Source organism: Dermochelys coriacea, chromosome 15 (assembly GCF_009764565.3).
Source record: "Dermochelys coriacea isolate rDerCor1 chromosome 15, rDerCor1.pri.v4, whole genome shotgun sequence".
NCBI lineage: Eukaryota > Metazoa > Chordata > Testudines > Dermochelyidae > Dermochelys > Dermochelys coriacea.
In genome coordinates, this window is record NC_050082.1 from 13,337,061 (window position 1) to 13,351,266 (window position 14,206).

General features: G+C 47.0%; 3 protein-coding genes across 9 annotated transcripts in view; all 3 read left to right on the plus strand.

Annotated features, from left to right (window-relative positions):
- LOC119843929 (immunoglobulin lambda-1 light chain-like) overlaps positions 1 to 14,206 on the plus strand; it is a 258,916-nt gene that overhangs the window by 66,066 nt on the left and 178,644 nt on the right. The window lies entirely within an intron of this gene.
- The window catches only part of LOC119843930 (immunoglobulin lambda-1 light chain-like), a 236,188-nt gene that overhangs the window by 51,176 nt on the left and 170,806 nt on the right, over positions 1 to 14,206 (plus strand). Inside the window, exons 1-2 of one of the 5 annotated variants that reach the window (XM_043497758.1) lie at positions 1,661 to 1,814; positions 1,938 to 2,232. The exons of the other annotated variants lie outside the window; for them this stretch is intronic. Coding sequence (XP_043353693.1) covers positions 1,739 to 1,814; positions 1,938 to 2,232 — 371 coding nt within the window. The 5' untranslated portion in view covers positions 1,661 to 1,738. Of the gene's footprint in view, positions 1 to 1,660; positions 1,815 to 1,937; positions 2,233 to 14,206 lie in introns of those variants that run through there. 5 annotated transcript variants of the gene reach the window in all.
- LOC119843932 (vacuolar protein sorting-associated protein 29-like) lies at positions 2,228 to 7,503 on the plus strand. The gene is made up of 4 exons (XM_038373965.2): positions 2,228 to 2,971; positions 4,237 to 4,428; positions 6,002 to 6,237; positions 6,992 to 7,503. The coding sequence occupies exons 1-4, from the start codon at positions 2,969 to 2,971 to the stop codon at positions 7,107 to 7,109; spliced, it is 549 nt and encodes a 182-aa protein (XP_038229893.1). The 5' UTR covers positions 2,228 to 2,968; the 3' UTR covers positions 7,110 to 7,503.

A 14,206-nucleotide genomic window follows, 5' to 3' on the forward strand; every position in this document is an offset into this window, starting at 1 on the left:
AGACTGCTGAATTGGAATTCATTTGCAAACTGGACACCATTAACTTAGGCTTGAATAAAGACCAGGAGTCGATTTGTCATTACACAAAATAAAACTATTTCCCCATGTTTATCTCCCCCCCCCACTGTTCCTCACACATTCTTGTCAACTGCTGGAAATGGCCCACCTTGATTATTACTACAAAAGGCTTTTTTTCTCTCCTGCTGGTAATAGCTCACCTTAGTGATCACTCTCGTTACAGTGTGTATGGTAACACCCATTGTTTCATGTTCTCTGTGTATATAAAATCCCCCTACTGTATTTTCCACTGCATGCATCCGATGAAGTGAGCTGTAGCTCACAAAAGCTTATGCTCAAATAAATTTGTTCGTCTCTAAGGTACCACAAGTTCTCCTTTTCTCTTTATACAAACCATGGTACGTGCCCAGTACCATCCAACGTAGACATGATGTCTACCCTCACTGTCTATGCTGCCCATCTAGGTATCATCTAATGTATTTCAAATGAGGAGAAAGAGCAGTTTACAGTGTTGCAGAGACGCAAGCTGAGAGCATTATCTGCTTTATTTGGTAACTGAAGGTGGCCTGTGAATGCTGTTGCCCAGCTGTGCTGATGACCTTCTTGGGGACTGAGGTCCCGCAGTAGGTGCATCAATGGAAAGAGCAGACCCCTGTGACTCTTTGCTACTTCCATCTTCAGGGCTTTGTTGTTCCAGTGAACGTACATCAGTTCACTGAGGCTAGACCCTCACAATCCATGCTTCTGGTCCTGGAGATGGGAAAGTCCCAGGTTGCTGGTTTTCTCTTTACTGCTCAGGGAAGCTTGGATGTGGGATGGAAACTGCTTAAATCCTGCTCCATCCAGCAGCAGGACATGTGAACAAGGGCCAGTCTGGGTTCATTTGATGACAAAGGCTTAAGAGATTAAAAGGGTCCCGTCATCTCTCAGTATGCACAATGGCCACTGAAGGTAGTAGGAGTTCAGGTATGTCTAGGAGTTCAGGATTTTTCCACCTACAGAAAGGAATGGGAGGATATTATAGAGACTCTACTTCATGACTTCTAGAAGAGATTTTCTGGGGGATTTTCTGGGAATAAATACAGAATAAACTTCAGTTTGCATCCATCTAATTCTCCAGAAAGTAGCGGAAAACCAATATTAAAAACTTAATTGACACAGAGGAATTCAGGACATGATGGAGAGATGGACCTGAACTAAACCTGGGTCTGAACTTCCCTGAAGTCTGTAAATGGTGTAAAGATTTTATACTCTAGTTGTGGTGTATCAGGCTTCATTTTGCAGTGGTCAGTGGTGGGATGGGGAAGAGGAAAGCTCTCTGAAAAGTAAGAGCAGGCAGTGCTTAATTTGTGCCAGGGTTGAGCCCCATCACTTCTAGGCTTGCAGTTCATAGCCCCCGGCTCTGGCCTCTCTGGGCTTGCTGCATCAATTATGAATGTAAAAAAATTGCTTGAGCCCCAGCACCTCATTGCTTGTGCCTTGACATCTCGTTCATTATGAATTAAGCACTGAGAGCAGGAAAGTCAACAAACTAGTGTTTCCCCTTCATTGAGTTCAACTCACTTACAAGGATGATCCGTCCTTTATCTGAATCAGGGGCAGGGAGGTGCAGACATCAGCAGCCAGTGAGCAGGGGGCAGATTTGCATGAAGGGGCAGTTCTCCAGCTCTGGGGGTTTAAGAGTGAATTGGAGGGTCCCAGCCAAAGACCCATTTGCCTCATGAAGACGAGCTCCTCTGGATTCCTCACCATGGCCTGGGCCCCTCTACTCCTCGCGCTGCTCACTTACTGCACTGGTAAGTGGAGGGTTTTGCTAATAATTGTTGTCATCACCTTTAGCTCTTCTTTTTCTCTTATTCCAATAAATGAGGGAAACGGCTCATCTAACAACATTCTCTTTGCTACTGATTTTGTTTCAGGATCCTTGGCCCAGTTTGTGCTGACTCAGGCTCCCTCAGTATCAGTGTCTCCTGGGAAAACGGTTACGATCCCCTGTACCAGGAGCAGCGGCAGCATCAGCAGTAGCTGGAATTCCTGGTACCAACAGAGCCCTGGCCGAGCTCCGGTACTGATTATATATGAGGATAGCAAGCGGCCCTCAGGGATTCCAAGTCGATTCTCTGGTGCCATTGACAGCTCTGCCAATGCTGCCACTCTAACCATCTCTGGGGTCCAGGCCGACGATGAGGCGGATTATTACTGTTCTGCAGGGAGTCACAGTGATTCAGTCACATGAGGAATTGAGACAAAAAACGCCCTTCCTCTGACCCATGCTGTGCTCTGTGCAGGCTGGTGGCGCCCAGCTCCTGAGATCAGTCCACTTTCAGAAAGGGAAAACAGAACGGGAAACTCTGTTTTTGTTTCTTTTTGGAGAACGAACGTTGATTTGGTCCATGAACATCGACACCATGAGATGCTGGATTGTGTGAAATATCCCGCTGGCTGCTCAGTGCCGGAATCTGAGCAGGAGCCTGCGAACGGGCGGCAGTGGCGGCCTGGTTTTGTGTTTGTCAAAGGCCCAGTCAAACAGAAAGAATTGGACTCCGACTCCCGCACCCTTCCCGGCCCCGGCCTGTGGCAAGGGGAAGCACTTGCTGGCAGACACCTTTCCATGGCTTGGTTACAGTCACAGGCCCAGGTGCAGGGCTTTGGGTCTGACCAACCCCTGGGGGAAGGAGAAGCCAGCCCCACACCCCGCATCGCCATGGCAACGTCTCCCGGGGAAATCAGCTTCGAGCCCAGGCCGCCCTCCCGAGAGCCAAGGGCAGCACCGCCCGGGCTTCACTTTCCCCAACGCGCATGTGCAGACGCCTCACGCTCATAGGCTTGTTTGCGCCAGCCCCGGGCCACGTGTTTCACGCTCTGCCCTGTGATTGGCTGGGCGGGTCACTCTCTGTCTCCGCGCGCCGGCTCTCCCGGAAGCGGCGACTCGAGCGGAGCTGGGGGCAGGATGGTGAGCGGGGAGGGGCCCGGCCGCGCTGTCTCTGAGGTGGCCCGGGGCGGGGGGCGCAGCTGGAGTGGCGGCGCCGGGGGCTCGCGGCCAGAACCGGCCCCGGGCGGTGGCCCCAGCAGGGGCTGGGCTGGGCTGGGCTGTGTGAGCCGGGGGCTGGGCTGGGTGAGCCGGCTGGGGGGCGTGGGGGGCTGGGCTGGGTGAGCCGGGGGTGGGGGCTGGGCTGGGGGGCGTGGGGGGCTGGGTTGGGTGAGCCGGGGGCCGGGGGCTGGGCTGGGTGAGCCGGCTGGGGGGCGTGGGGGGCTGGGCTGGGTGAGCCGGGGGTGGGGGCGTGGGGGGCTGGGCTGGGTGAGCCGGGGGCTGGGCTGGGGGGCGTGGGGGGCTGGGCTGGGTGAGCTGGGGGCTGGGCTGGGCTGTTTGAGCCAGCTGGGGGGCTGGGCTGTGTGAGCCGGGGGTGGGGGCGTGGGGGGCTGGGCTGGGTGAGCCGGGGGCTGGGGGGCGTGGGGGGCTGGGCTGTGTGAGCCGGGGGCTGGGCTGGGTGAGCCGGGGGCTGGGGGGCGTGGGGGGCTGGGCTGGGTGAGCCGGGGGTGGGGGCTGGGCTGGGGGGCGTGGGGGGCTGGGTTGGGTGAGCCGGGGGCTGGGGGGCGTGGGGGGCTGGGCTATGTGAGCCGGGGGCTGGGGGGCGTGGGGGGCTGGGCTGTGTGGGCTGGGGGCTGGGCTGTGAGCTGGGGGCTGGGGGCTGGGCTGTGTGAGCCGGGGGTGGGGGCGTGGGGGGCTGGGCTGTGTGAGCCAGCTGGGGGGCTGGGCTGTGTGAGCCGGGGGTGGGGGCTGAAGTGTTTTCTTCTCCTGGCTCTTATCACCAACTTCTCATTCGCTGTAAACATTTAAATAAATATCCTTCTGTGATGGCCTGCATTCCTCATTGGCAGCGGCACAAACGCAAGTACAATAGTAGCCCTGCTGCAGAATTTGAGTTTGAGAAGGGTGCAGGGTTTCTAGGGGTTTGACTCTATTTTGTATGCTAGAACGGCCTCTCATGTTTCAGTAATCTTCAAACTGCGGTCAGTGGCTTATGTGTGTGGAGTCTTTTTGTCAAATGGTCAGATCATCCTGAGTAGAAATGAATTTTGTTTTTAATCCCTCCTGGAATCTTCTCACTAATGGACAGTCAGTAAAAAACAGGACAAACAGCTGTTGAATGTCACTCACTCCTTTTTTGTTGATGTAGTAATTTTAAATACTTTTCATGATCCCTGACCTCGAATAAGCTGGTGTTAGTATTAGGAGACCTTCACATCCCACATCGATGCAACAGCCTGCCCGCTAAATTCAAAAAACTGCTGGTCCCAGGCAAGATCCAGCACATCCTCTGCACCGGAAACCTCTGCACCAAGGAGAGCTATGACTACCTCAAGACTCTGGCTGGGGATGTTCACGTTGTCCGAGGGGACTTTGATGAGGTAACAGCGTCTCTCTAAACAGTGTGTGTGTGTGTGTGTGTGTGTGTGTAGCATGCAGGGGTAACATTTGAATGACTTTCTCTAAACCGAAAAGGAGTTCTTGTGGCACCTTAGAGACTAACAAAATTTGTTAGTCATTAAGGTGCCACAAGTACTCCTTTTCTTTTTGCGAATACAGACTAACACGGCTGCTACTCTGAAACCTTTCTCTAAACCGCTTCACTTCAGTGTCATTAAGATGGCGTTAGTCATTCTTGCATTGGGTAACATGTTGGGGACAAGAAACAGAGTACTATGTGATTATGAGATCAATGACTTTTAAAAGTTTAGTTTCCCCCCCGCCCCGCCCAATACACAACAAGACTAAAGCTACCTCTTGGATTTGTGCATGTTTGTGTAATGCAGTTCATATCATTATATTTGAGTCATATCTGTATAAAAATAACTAGTCTTCTGACTCCGTTTTCCCTCACTATTGCCAGATTGAAGGACCCTCTGATCTCATTTGCTGCTTTTGCAGAGATTGTGATTGATTTTTTTTTTTTTTTTTGTAATGCTATAATTCAGGCTAAGTTTTTGTCATGGATATTTTTAGTAAAAGTGAGGGACGGGTCACGGGGAAAATTAAACAAAAATTCATGGCAGCCCATGACCTGTCCCTGACTTTCACTAAAAATATCCCTGACAAAAGGGTTAGCGGGTTCAGTACCCACTGCTGCTGGGGCTCCCGCTGATGCGGTGGGTGGGAGCTCCAGGGTCCCCCTGCTCCTGGGGCTGGGCTGCTGCAGGGTCCTCTGGCTGCGGCTGGGGGCTGGGCTGGGAGCTGTGCTGGGTCTCGGCGGCTGGGAGCTCCAGCCCCAGGACAGAAAATGTCACGGGGTCAATGGAAGTCACGGATTCCGTGACATAATCATAGCCTTAAGTATCATTAAGCTTGGAAAGTTTAGATTTTTGTCAGTAAACGTTAAACATCAATTCCACCATATACACAAAATAAGCAAAAAATATTTCCATCAATGATGATCAAAATTTACAGCTAGGCAAAATAAGAAAAATGCTGCTTGAGAACTTATTAGAGTTTGATTTTCAAGATATTTATTTTGTATATGTTGATGTGGTGATGGCAGCTTGTGTTTTAACTGGTATAAAGCTTTAACTTTGGAATTTCAACATACACTGTCATTAAATAATTGTCTCACCCCTCCCCCCCATAACTTCCTGCTACTGTAAAAATAAACATTGATATTCACCAAAATGATGATAAAATATTGAATTCTGCCAAGCCTATCTGTATTTAACACTATTTTGGAACAGTAGGGTAATACCATGTTAAGTGTTTCTGTAAGTTTAGTCCATTCCCACCAACTTCCAGTCTGTTCCTTGCAAAAGAATGCAGTTGTCTCCTGCCTGGATATGGAGCCAATGTTGAGTGGATTCTGCATGATGAAGCTGAGAAGAACGTAGTTGCCCATAATGGCATTACTCAGTCATTTGCCCGGAATGAATAAATGCAAATGGACTTTCTACTGGTGAAGGAGTATATGTAACCTGCGCTGTGTGTGTTTATTTTTAGATCCTGAATTACCCAGAACAGAAAGTTGTAACTGTTGGGCAGTTTAAAATTGGGCTGATCCATGGCCATCAGGTTATTCCATGGGGTGACACGGCAAGCCTGGCACTGCTGCAAAGGCAGTTGGATGTGGACATTCTTATTTCAGGGCATACACATAAATTTGAGGCATTTGAACATGAAAACAAGTTCTACATTAATCCAGGATCGGCCACGGGAGCCTATAATGCCTTGGAGATGTGAGTTAAATAAGTTTGGGGGTCTTTATACTGCACCCATAATATCTGAGCACTTATTTTATATATGTATAGTTCTGGTGCACCCATGACGACGATACTTAGGTGTCTGTCTTAACTGTTTGTTTGTGGTTACAAGAAGCTTTAGATACCAGAACAATACTTTACCTCTTCTCTTTAGAACGCTTAATATATGTATTGCATTCTTGAATCATTTCTCAAGGATGGCTTAGGTCTAGTGAAGGAAATGCTGAAAATGGCTGCTCGGCATTTACACATGTGTTTATTGTTTATTCCCTTTGAATCCTAGGACTGGAAAGTTCTGAAAAACTAAAGCCCTGTATTAGTCTATATCAAATGGAATAGAGACAACAGTGGTCTGATTTTTCTGACATTCCCGTTTAGTGATATATGTCAGAGATGGGGCAGCTTCAGTGGGAAAGATATTTTTGGGAGGATTCCATGCTAACGTAATGTCACTGCACTGAAATTCCCAAAAAAGTTTTGCTGTTGATTTCAAGGATTATTCTAGTGTAACTTCAAAATCCCTTTGCCTGGGATGAATTGTAGCTGCAGTTTCTCCAAGTGTTGTATTTCCCGCTCTTCTGCAGTAGACCATACTCGCAATGCAATTTCTAAATCCGATTCCTTGGGGCAGTTCACGCTTTGTCAAAGTGAAAGTCTGTTAAAATCTAACTGCAATGCTGTTGCTTCTCTAATTGTCAGATACATGAACCAAAATGATTTTTCTTTCCAGAAACATCATTCCTTCGTTTGTACTGATGGATATCCAGGCATCCACTGTTGTGACTTATGTGTATCAACTCATTGGAGATGATGTGAAAGTAGAAAGAATTGAATACAAAAAGCCCTAAAGCAAAACGTCCATGTCCACTGGTGCTTTATTTTTCCCCATTTCTCATTCTTTTTTCCTGTCAAATCAACTAAGTCATGATCCACAGGCTTTAGTGCAACACTTTATTGGACAGTTTACACACTAACACAATCAGTTTTCACTAACTACTGCTTGTAAACTTATTGTAAAACATAACAGCATAATTAGTTTACAGTATATAATTTTCAAGCACACGTGTCACACTTAACTATGTTCTATGTATAAAATGGCTAAGCTTGTAAATATCCAGTGTTACCGCAGCTGTTAAGACGGACTGATCTCATATGCATGACCAAATTGTAGTCGTTTGAGACCGAACTTGTTACATAAATTATTCTAACCCTTAATATTTAAATAAACACTTGTCTCCTCTATTTGTGTAGTTTGCCTGCCATGAATACATTTTTATAAGGAAATGCGTTAGGCTGGAATTAGAGCATAACTTCTCAAAGTGCTTAAAGACCATCAGAGCCTTAAGTACTCTTAACTTTTTTTAATAGCATTTATTCAACCTGCTTTTCTAATAGAGGTGACTGTGTAACATGTGACATGGCCAGAGCAGATGAATAAGATACAGACCCCATGGTTAAAGTAAAAGGTGACGACTTTTCCTATATTAGAAGATGGTTGCTGAACAGCTTCCTACCCGAGCTAAACTGCAGCTCATAGTCTGATTTAAGTCCTTGCATTAGCAATATAGGGCAAATCAGTTCTGTGAAGAGGAAGCTTCCTGTTCCCCCCCTGCTCCCATATGGAAAAAATTCTTTGTTTGGCTTCTTTCTCCCTCTGTAATTCCTCTTGTAAGGGTAAAATGTCCCGGCTAGCACTATTTCAGTCTGTGCAAAGCACTGAAGTCCATTCCTTCCCTGCACTGCATGTCTAGTCTCTGCTACCATAGAGCTTTTAGCATGGACACTGCCCCTCTCCCACCCTGCTGTGCAGAGAAAAAGCTTCAAAGGCATCCCCTGAAATCATCCATAAACATGTTAGACTTGACCTCAGAGATCTATAGGCCATCTTCTCTGAACACCCAGGGGAAGCTTGTGAAATCTTGTACTGAATGACCACCAAAGTTTGGAGGTACTTGGCCATCTCACTGTTTCCCATGCTCCTGATCAGTCCAGTGGTTCTCTGCTTTATATGCCTCCAAATGATCTGAGCAGAGAATCCTCACGTTGTCTAAGCAGAGTGAAATCCCTCTTTATCCTGATGACTAGTGTGACAAAGTTGTTTTCTACCCAACGGGCAATGCTGATGAGCAATGGGTAAGAATGAAGAGTGCAGGAGCAGCAGTAGTATGTGCTGCTCTGTGTAGCCCCAGTGAGTGATGCTATGTCATTTAATACCAGAGCCATAGAGAAGAAGTTACTTTAATCACTGCCTTTTTGTCCTTTGCGTAGTGTTTTCCCCTGTGCCTTGTTGTTGATAGCATTTGTGATGCCCAGTAAGTGAAATGAGATGCAGCAAAGCACAGACTGCTGAAGTATCTTCGCATTAAGTGCTGTCGGTATTGTTCATGTTTCTTTTTCTTGAAGATTAATTTGAACAGAGTTTGCATGGTTGACCCTCCTCCTGCACCTGTACAGAAAATAGATTTACTATTATATTAATCTGAAACCACTAGGTGCCACACTGTCCTCAAATCCCCGCTCTTTGCTCTGCAGTAGGCTGCCTGTTCTGATTCATTCTCTGGTATAGCACAACTTTATCTCCCATCTCTCCCAAATCCATTGTAGTTATTTATTATCTGTATTACCATAGCACCGAGGAGCCCTAGGCATAGACCCCATTTTGAGAGCCGCTGTGGTAGTCTGTAATAGGGTTGTTGTTGCAGGGAAAGCAGTGCCCAGTGGACACTTCACGTAAAATTGGCTCTAAATGCTTTTTTGCTTTTTCTATGGTGGGGTAAGTGGAACTCGAAGTCAGTTAATCCCACCCAGTGAGGATTTCTAGACTCAAGCAAGTGAGCTGAGCGAGCATGAGATATGAACCTAATTCACACCAGAGACACCGAAGGAATTGTGCATTTTCTTTGCACCTCAGTTTAAAGGTGCAACTTCTTTCTCAGCTCCCCTGAGAGGGTCTAATAATTTATCTGCTTTTCCTCCCAAGTCCAAATTATTCTCTTTATTCCCCTTCTTCCAGGGCATCGGGTCATTTTCCGTAGGCAAAGAGAGCTGGGGATGGCTTTCTCTGGGATCCATCAACACCACACCTTAGGCTAGAGCTGTGTGATCTGGAGGAATGAGCACAGTGCTGGGAGGCAGCAGGGCCTGCGTTCTGACCCTGGATTTGTCAATTATACTGTGTGTAATTGGCCAGTCAATTCACTCCCTGTGCTATGTGGGGGAATAATACTTCCCTAAGCACCCTGAAGGAGGGTTGGGACAAGTAATTACCTACCACTTCTATAGTGCTTTGAACGAGTAAATAATGATAAATGTGCCAAGTGTTCTCAATATGAGATGGGCAGAGGAGTCACTAGTGCCAGAGGACAGTGCTCCACTATTCGATTCCTGTTTTCTTGTATCTGAGCCAGTTAAAAGAACGATTCATTGTTACAAAGGCCAGTTATTCCAGACTCCTGTTGCATGATGAAAACAAAGCCTTCTAAAGGATTTATATATGGAGGTGGGGCAGAATTTGATATAAATGAGACAGATTCATTTGTAGTTTTCTTTGAAGCTGGCTGGGGAGTTCTCTGCAATGTTACAGGCAAAAAGGAAGGCAATTAGTTTGAAGATAAACAAATACCAGTTAACCCCTCTTTTTACCTGTCCTCTCTTCCCTCCCGACTAACTTGTAAAGTGTTTCCTGTTGTTTGATATTGTCTGAGCTGGAGTTCACAATGAGCAAGTTTCTCATTGTGACTGAATTAGATTAATACAGAGTGACTCTTGTGCATTCTGCATTTCTAGTGTGAAATGAAGCTGGAGAATGCGCAGAGGAATTTTTGCTCGTGCACTTGGCAGGCACAAATATCTTTCCCTGGGGGTGGGTGGGGTGTGTGTGGGATGGTGAGATCACTGGCAATTTTCCAATGCAGCTACTGGGGTCAGTATTTTCTCAGCACCGAGAGGATTTTTAGAATTCAGAGTGTGTACCATATAATGAAAAAGGAGCCTAATACTGCCCAGGGGCCCTGAGGGAATTAAACTCCCCTCTTTCTCCTGTTCAAACATGCAATTGAATTCTCAGGCCCTCTTTCTTTACACTTTATATTTTCCAATTGTTTTCTTTCACTATCACATTTTCCTCACCCTGACCCCTGCGTCAGTTGTGGCTTGTCTGCTCTCTGGGAGCAGGAGTTGTTAGTGGCAGAACTTTGATGCCAAAATAAGAACCTGCCAGAAGCACATCTAAGCCTGGCCACTCGGGTGCTGATTCTGCCAGGCCTCGGTGGCTTCTGGAGAGCACAGCCCCCTCTGCTCCAATGGCAGTCTCCAGGAATGGTGGAACTGGGCCAATCTTGAGCACTGCATTTTTTGGTCCTACTTTTGTGTACAGAGTTACTGCTATTCTGGCTGCAAATTGGGTATCTACACACAATGACAAGTTGGGTACCTAACCCACTGCATATACAACAAACATTGGGTGAGTGCACAACTGTGGTTATTACACACGTAAAGAAAGGTGCACAAAATGCAGAGGCAAAAATGAAAGCAGACTTCAGGGTTCAAATTCCTGAAAGTCAGTCCCCAGTTCGACTGGGCCTCAGGGAGTTGGGTCAGTTGCTGAGGACGATAATGAAGTAGAAGTTCAGGATTGGGGGAAGCTCATGTTTGGTACAATTTCAGGCAGTGTAAGGGACACTTAGATACACAGTGCAGTGTCTTATCAATAAAGGCAATAATAAGGATAATGGAAACCTGGATCCTGCTCATCTCTCGTGGGTTCTTTCCTGAATTAGGATGTCCGTGGACGCTATGAGCATATATATATATAAGGGGAGAGCGATACTATTTCAGCTGACAGTGTAACAGCCGTGTTAGTCTGTATTCGCAAAAAAGAAAAGGAGTACTCATGGCACCTTTGAGACTAACACATTTATTTGAGCATAAGCTTTCGTGAGCTACAGCTCGCTTCTCACGAAAGCTTATGCTCAAATAAATTTGTTAGTCTCTAAGGTGCCACAAGTACTCCTTTTCTTTATTTCAGCTGAGTTCATCTGTCATGCTGATAAGTCAATATCCTCCAAAGGAAAAATTATGAACAGAGTCAAATTCTGTTCCCCCTTGACATCAGTGGGGTTGCCTGGGTGTTATTAAGAGCAGGATTCTGCCACTCTGCTTAGCTGTACATTATAGTGGCTATAGGAGGGGAAGAAATGAAAGTTTACCAAGACCTTCCCTGCAAGGGACTTTTGTGTGAAGCTAGGAAATTTAGTCACCCCAGTATTAGAGAGTAGAAATCATGCTGCCCTTTTCTGTGTAATGGCCATGGTATCCCTGCAGGTTTCTGTCAGGAAAAGTGAATGACCTCCCCTTTCTGTCCTACTGGGTTTGAATCCCTCAATAAAGAGAGCTTCCATTTAACTGCAGCTGCATGGGTGTGTGTGTGTGGGGGGAATGGAGGCTCTGAAATGCTATTGCAGCCACTGAACAGGGAACAGATTTGCATGAAGGGGACATTCTCCAGCTCTGGAAGTTAAAGAGAGAATCGGAGGGTTCCAGCCAGAGACCCGTTTGCCTCAGGAAGCCGAGCGCATCTGGATTCCCACCATGGCCTGGGCCCCTCTGCTCCTCACACTGCTCACTTACTGCTCAGGTGTGATGATGGGGAGGGTTTACACACAATCTGCTTTGATTACTTCCTTTATTCTGTTTTTCTCATTTGTTTTCAGTTTCTTGCTCCTTGATTCTATTTCAGTATGCAGCCAAAATAGAGGGTTAATTGTGTTAGATTAGCTCCTGTCCTCCTTGCTTCAAGGGCCAGCTTGCAGCCCACGCTGACCCAGCCACCTTCAGATCCAGTGTCCCCGGGCAACACTGTGAAACTCTCTTGCACTCTGAGTAATCAGCACAGTGGCTATTTCACCGCCTGGTACCAACAAAGGGATAGCTAGGTCCCTCAGTTTCTTTGATACAATGCTAGCACCAAAGGAGATAGTGTCCCAGATCGATTCACTGTTTCCAGCTCTGAAACCGTTCACTATTTAACCATCACCAAGGTCCAGCCAGAGGATGAGGCTATTTATTACTGCGGTGTACATCACGGCAGTGGTAGCAGCTATGGGTAACCCACAGTGATACAGTCAGATGGGAACTGAGACCGAATCCTCCCTACACTCAGCCTGTGCTGTGCTGGGAACTGCGCACCATACACGGCTTGGGTTACTCATAAACCTTTATGCTGTAAGCCCAAAGAAAAGGAGAACAGTGGTGGGTGGGGGAAGGGATTTGCTGGAATCAGCTGTGTTTGTGCACAAGAGCAGAGCAGGTGACACACTGTAAGTGCCCAGAAAAAAGAATACAGAAAAGAGGGAAGTCCTGGCACAGTCAAGGAATTATGATGTGATTGGAATAACAGAGACTTGGTGAGATAACTCACATGACTGGAGTACTGTAATGGATGGATATAAACTGTTCACGAAGGACAGGCAGGGCAGAAAAGGTGGGGGAGTTGCATTGTATATAAGAAAGCAGTATGACTGCTCAGAGCTCCAGTGTGAAACTGCAGAAAAACCTGAGAGTCTCTGGATTAAGTTTAGAAGTGTGAGCAACAACGGTGATGTCGTGGTGGGAGTCTTCTATAGACCACCGGACCAGGGGGATGAGGTGGATGAAGCTTTCTTCCGGCAACTCACAGAAATTACTAGATCACAGGCCCTGGTTCTCATGGGAGACTTCAGTCACCCTGATATCTGCTGGGAGAGCAATACAGCGGTGCACAGACAATCCAGGAAGTTTTTGGAAAGTGTAGGGGACAATTTCATGGTGCAAGTGCTGGAGGAACCAACTAGGGGCAGAGCTCTTCTTGACCTGCTGCTCACAAACTAGGAAGAATTAATAGGGGAAGCAAAAGTGGATGGGAACCTGGGAGGCGGTGACTATGAGATGGTCCAGTTCAGGATCCTGACACAGGGAAGAAAGAAGAGCAGCAGAATACGGACCCTGGACTTCAGAAAAGCAGACTTTGACTCCCTCAGGGAACTGATGGGCAGGATCACCTGGGAGAATAACATGAGGGGGAAAGGAGCCCAGGAGAGCTCGCTGTATTTTAAAGAATCCTTATTGAGGTTACAGGGACAAACCATCCTGATTTGTAGAAAGAATAGTAAATATGGCAGGTGGCCAGCTTGGCTTCACAGGGAAATCCTTGCTGATTTTAAACACAAAAAAGAAGCTTACAAGAAGTGGAAGATTGGACAAATGACCAGGGAAGAGTATAAAAATATTGCTCGGGCATGCAGGAGTGAAATCAGGAAGGCCAAATCACACCTGGAGTTGCAGCTACAAGAGATGTTAAGAAGAGTTTCTTCTGGTATGTTAGCAACAAGAAGAAAGTCAAGGAAAGTATGGGTCCCTTACTGAATGAGGGAGGCAACTAGTGACAGAGGATGTGGAAAAAGCTAATGTACTCAATGCTTTTTTTGCCTCTGTCTTCACGAACCAGGTCAGCTCCCAGACTACTGCACTGGGCAGCACAGCATGGGGAGGAGGTGACCAGCCCTCTGTGGAGAAAGAAGTGGTTCGGGACTATTTAGAAAAGCTGGACGAGCACAAGTCCATGGGGCCGGATGTGCTGCATCCGAGAGTGCTAAAGGAGTTGGCGGATGTGATTGCAGAGCCATTGGCCATTATCTTTGAAAACTCGTGGCGATCGGGGGAAGTCCCGGATGACTGGAAAAAGGCTAATGTAGTGCCCATCTTTAAAAAAGGGAAGAAGGAGATCCTGGGAACTATAGGCCAGTCAGCCTCACCTCAGTCCCTGGAAAAATCATGGAACAGGTCCTCAAGGAATCAATTCTGAAGCACTTAGAGGAGAGGAAAGTGATCAGGAACAGTCAGCATGGATTCACCAAGGGCAAGTCATGCCTGACTAATCTAATTGCCTTCTATGACGAGATAACTGACT

What these genes read in the sequence shown, in the direction of transcription:
- LOC119843932 (XM_038373965.2), top strand. An exon ending in TCCGAGGGGACTTTGATGAG is followed by an intron (nt 4,429 to 6,001) that starts GTAACAGCGTCT and finishes GTTTATTTTTAG; the next exon opens with ATCCTGAATTACCCAGAACA. An exon ending in GCCTATAATGCCTTGGAGAT is followed by an intron (nt 6,238 to 6,991) that starts GTGAGTTAAATA and finishes TTTTCTTTCCAG; the next exon opens with AAACATCATTCCTTCGTTTG.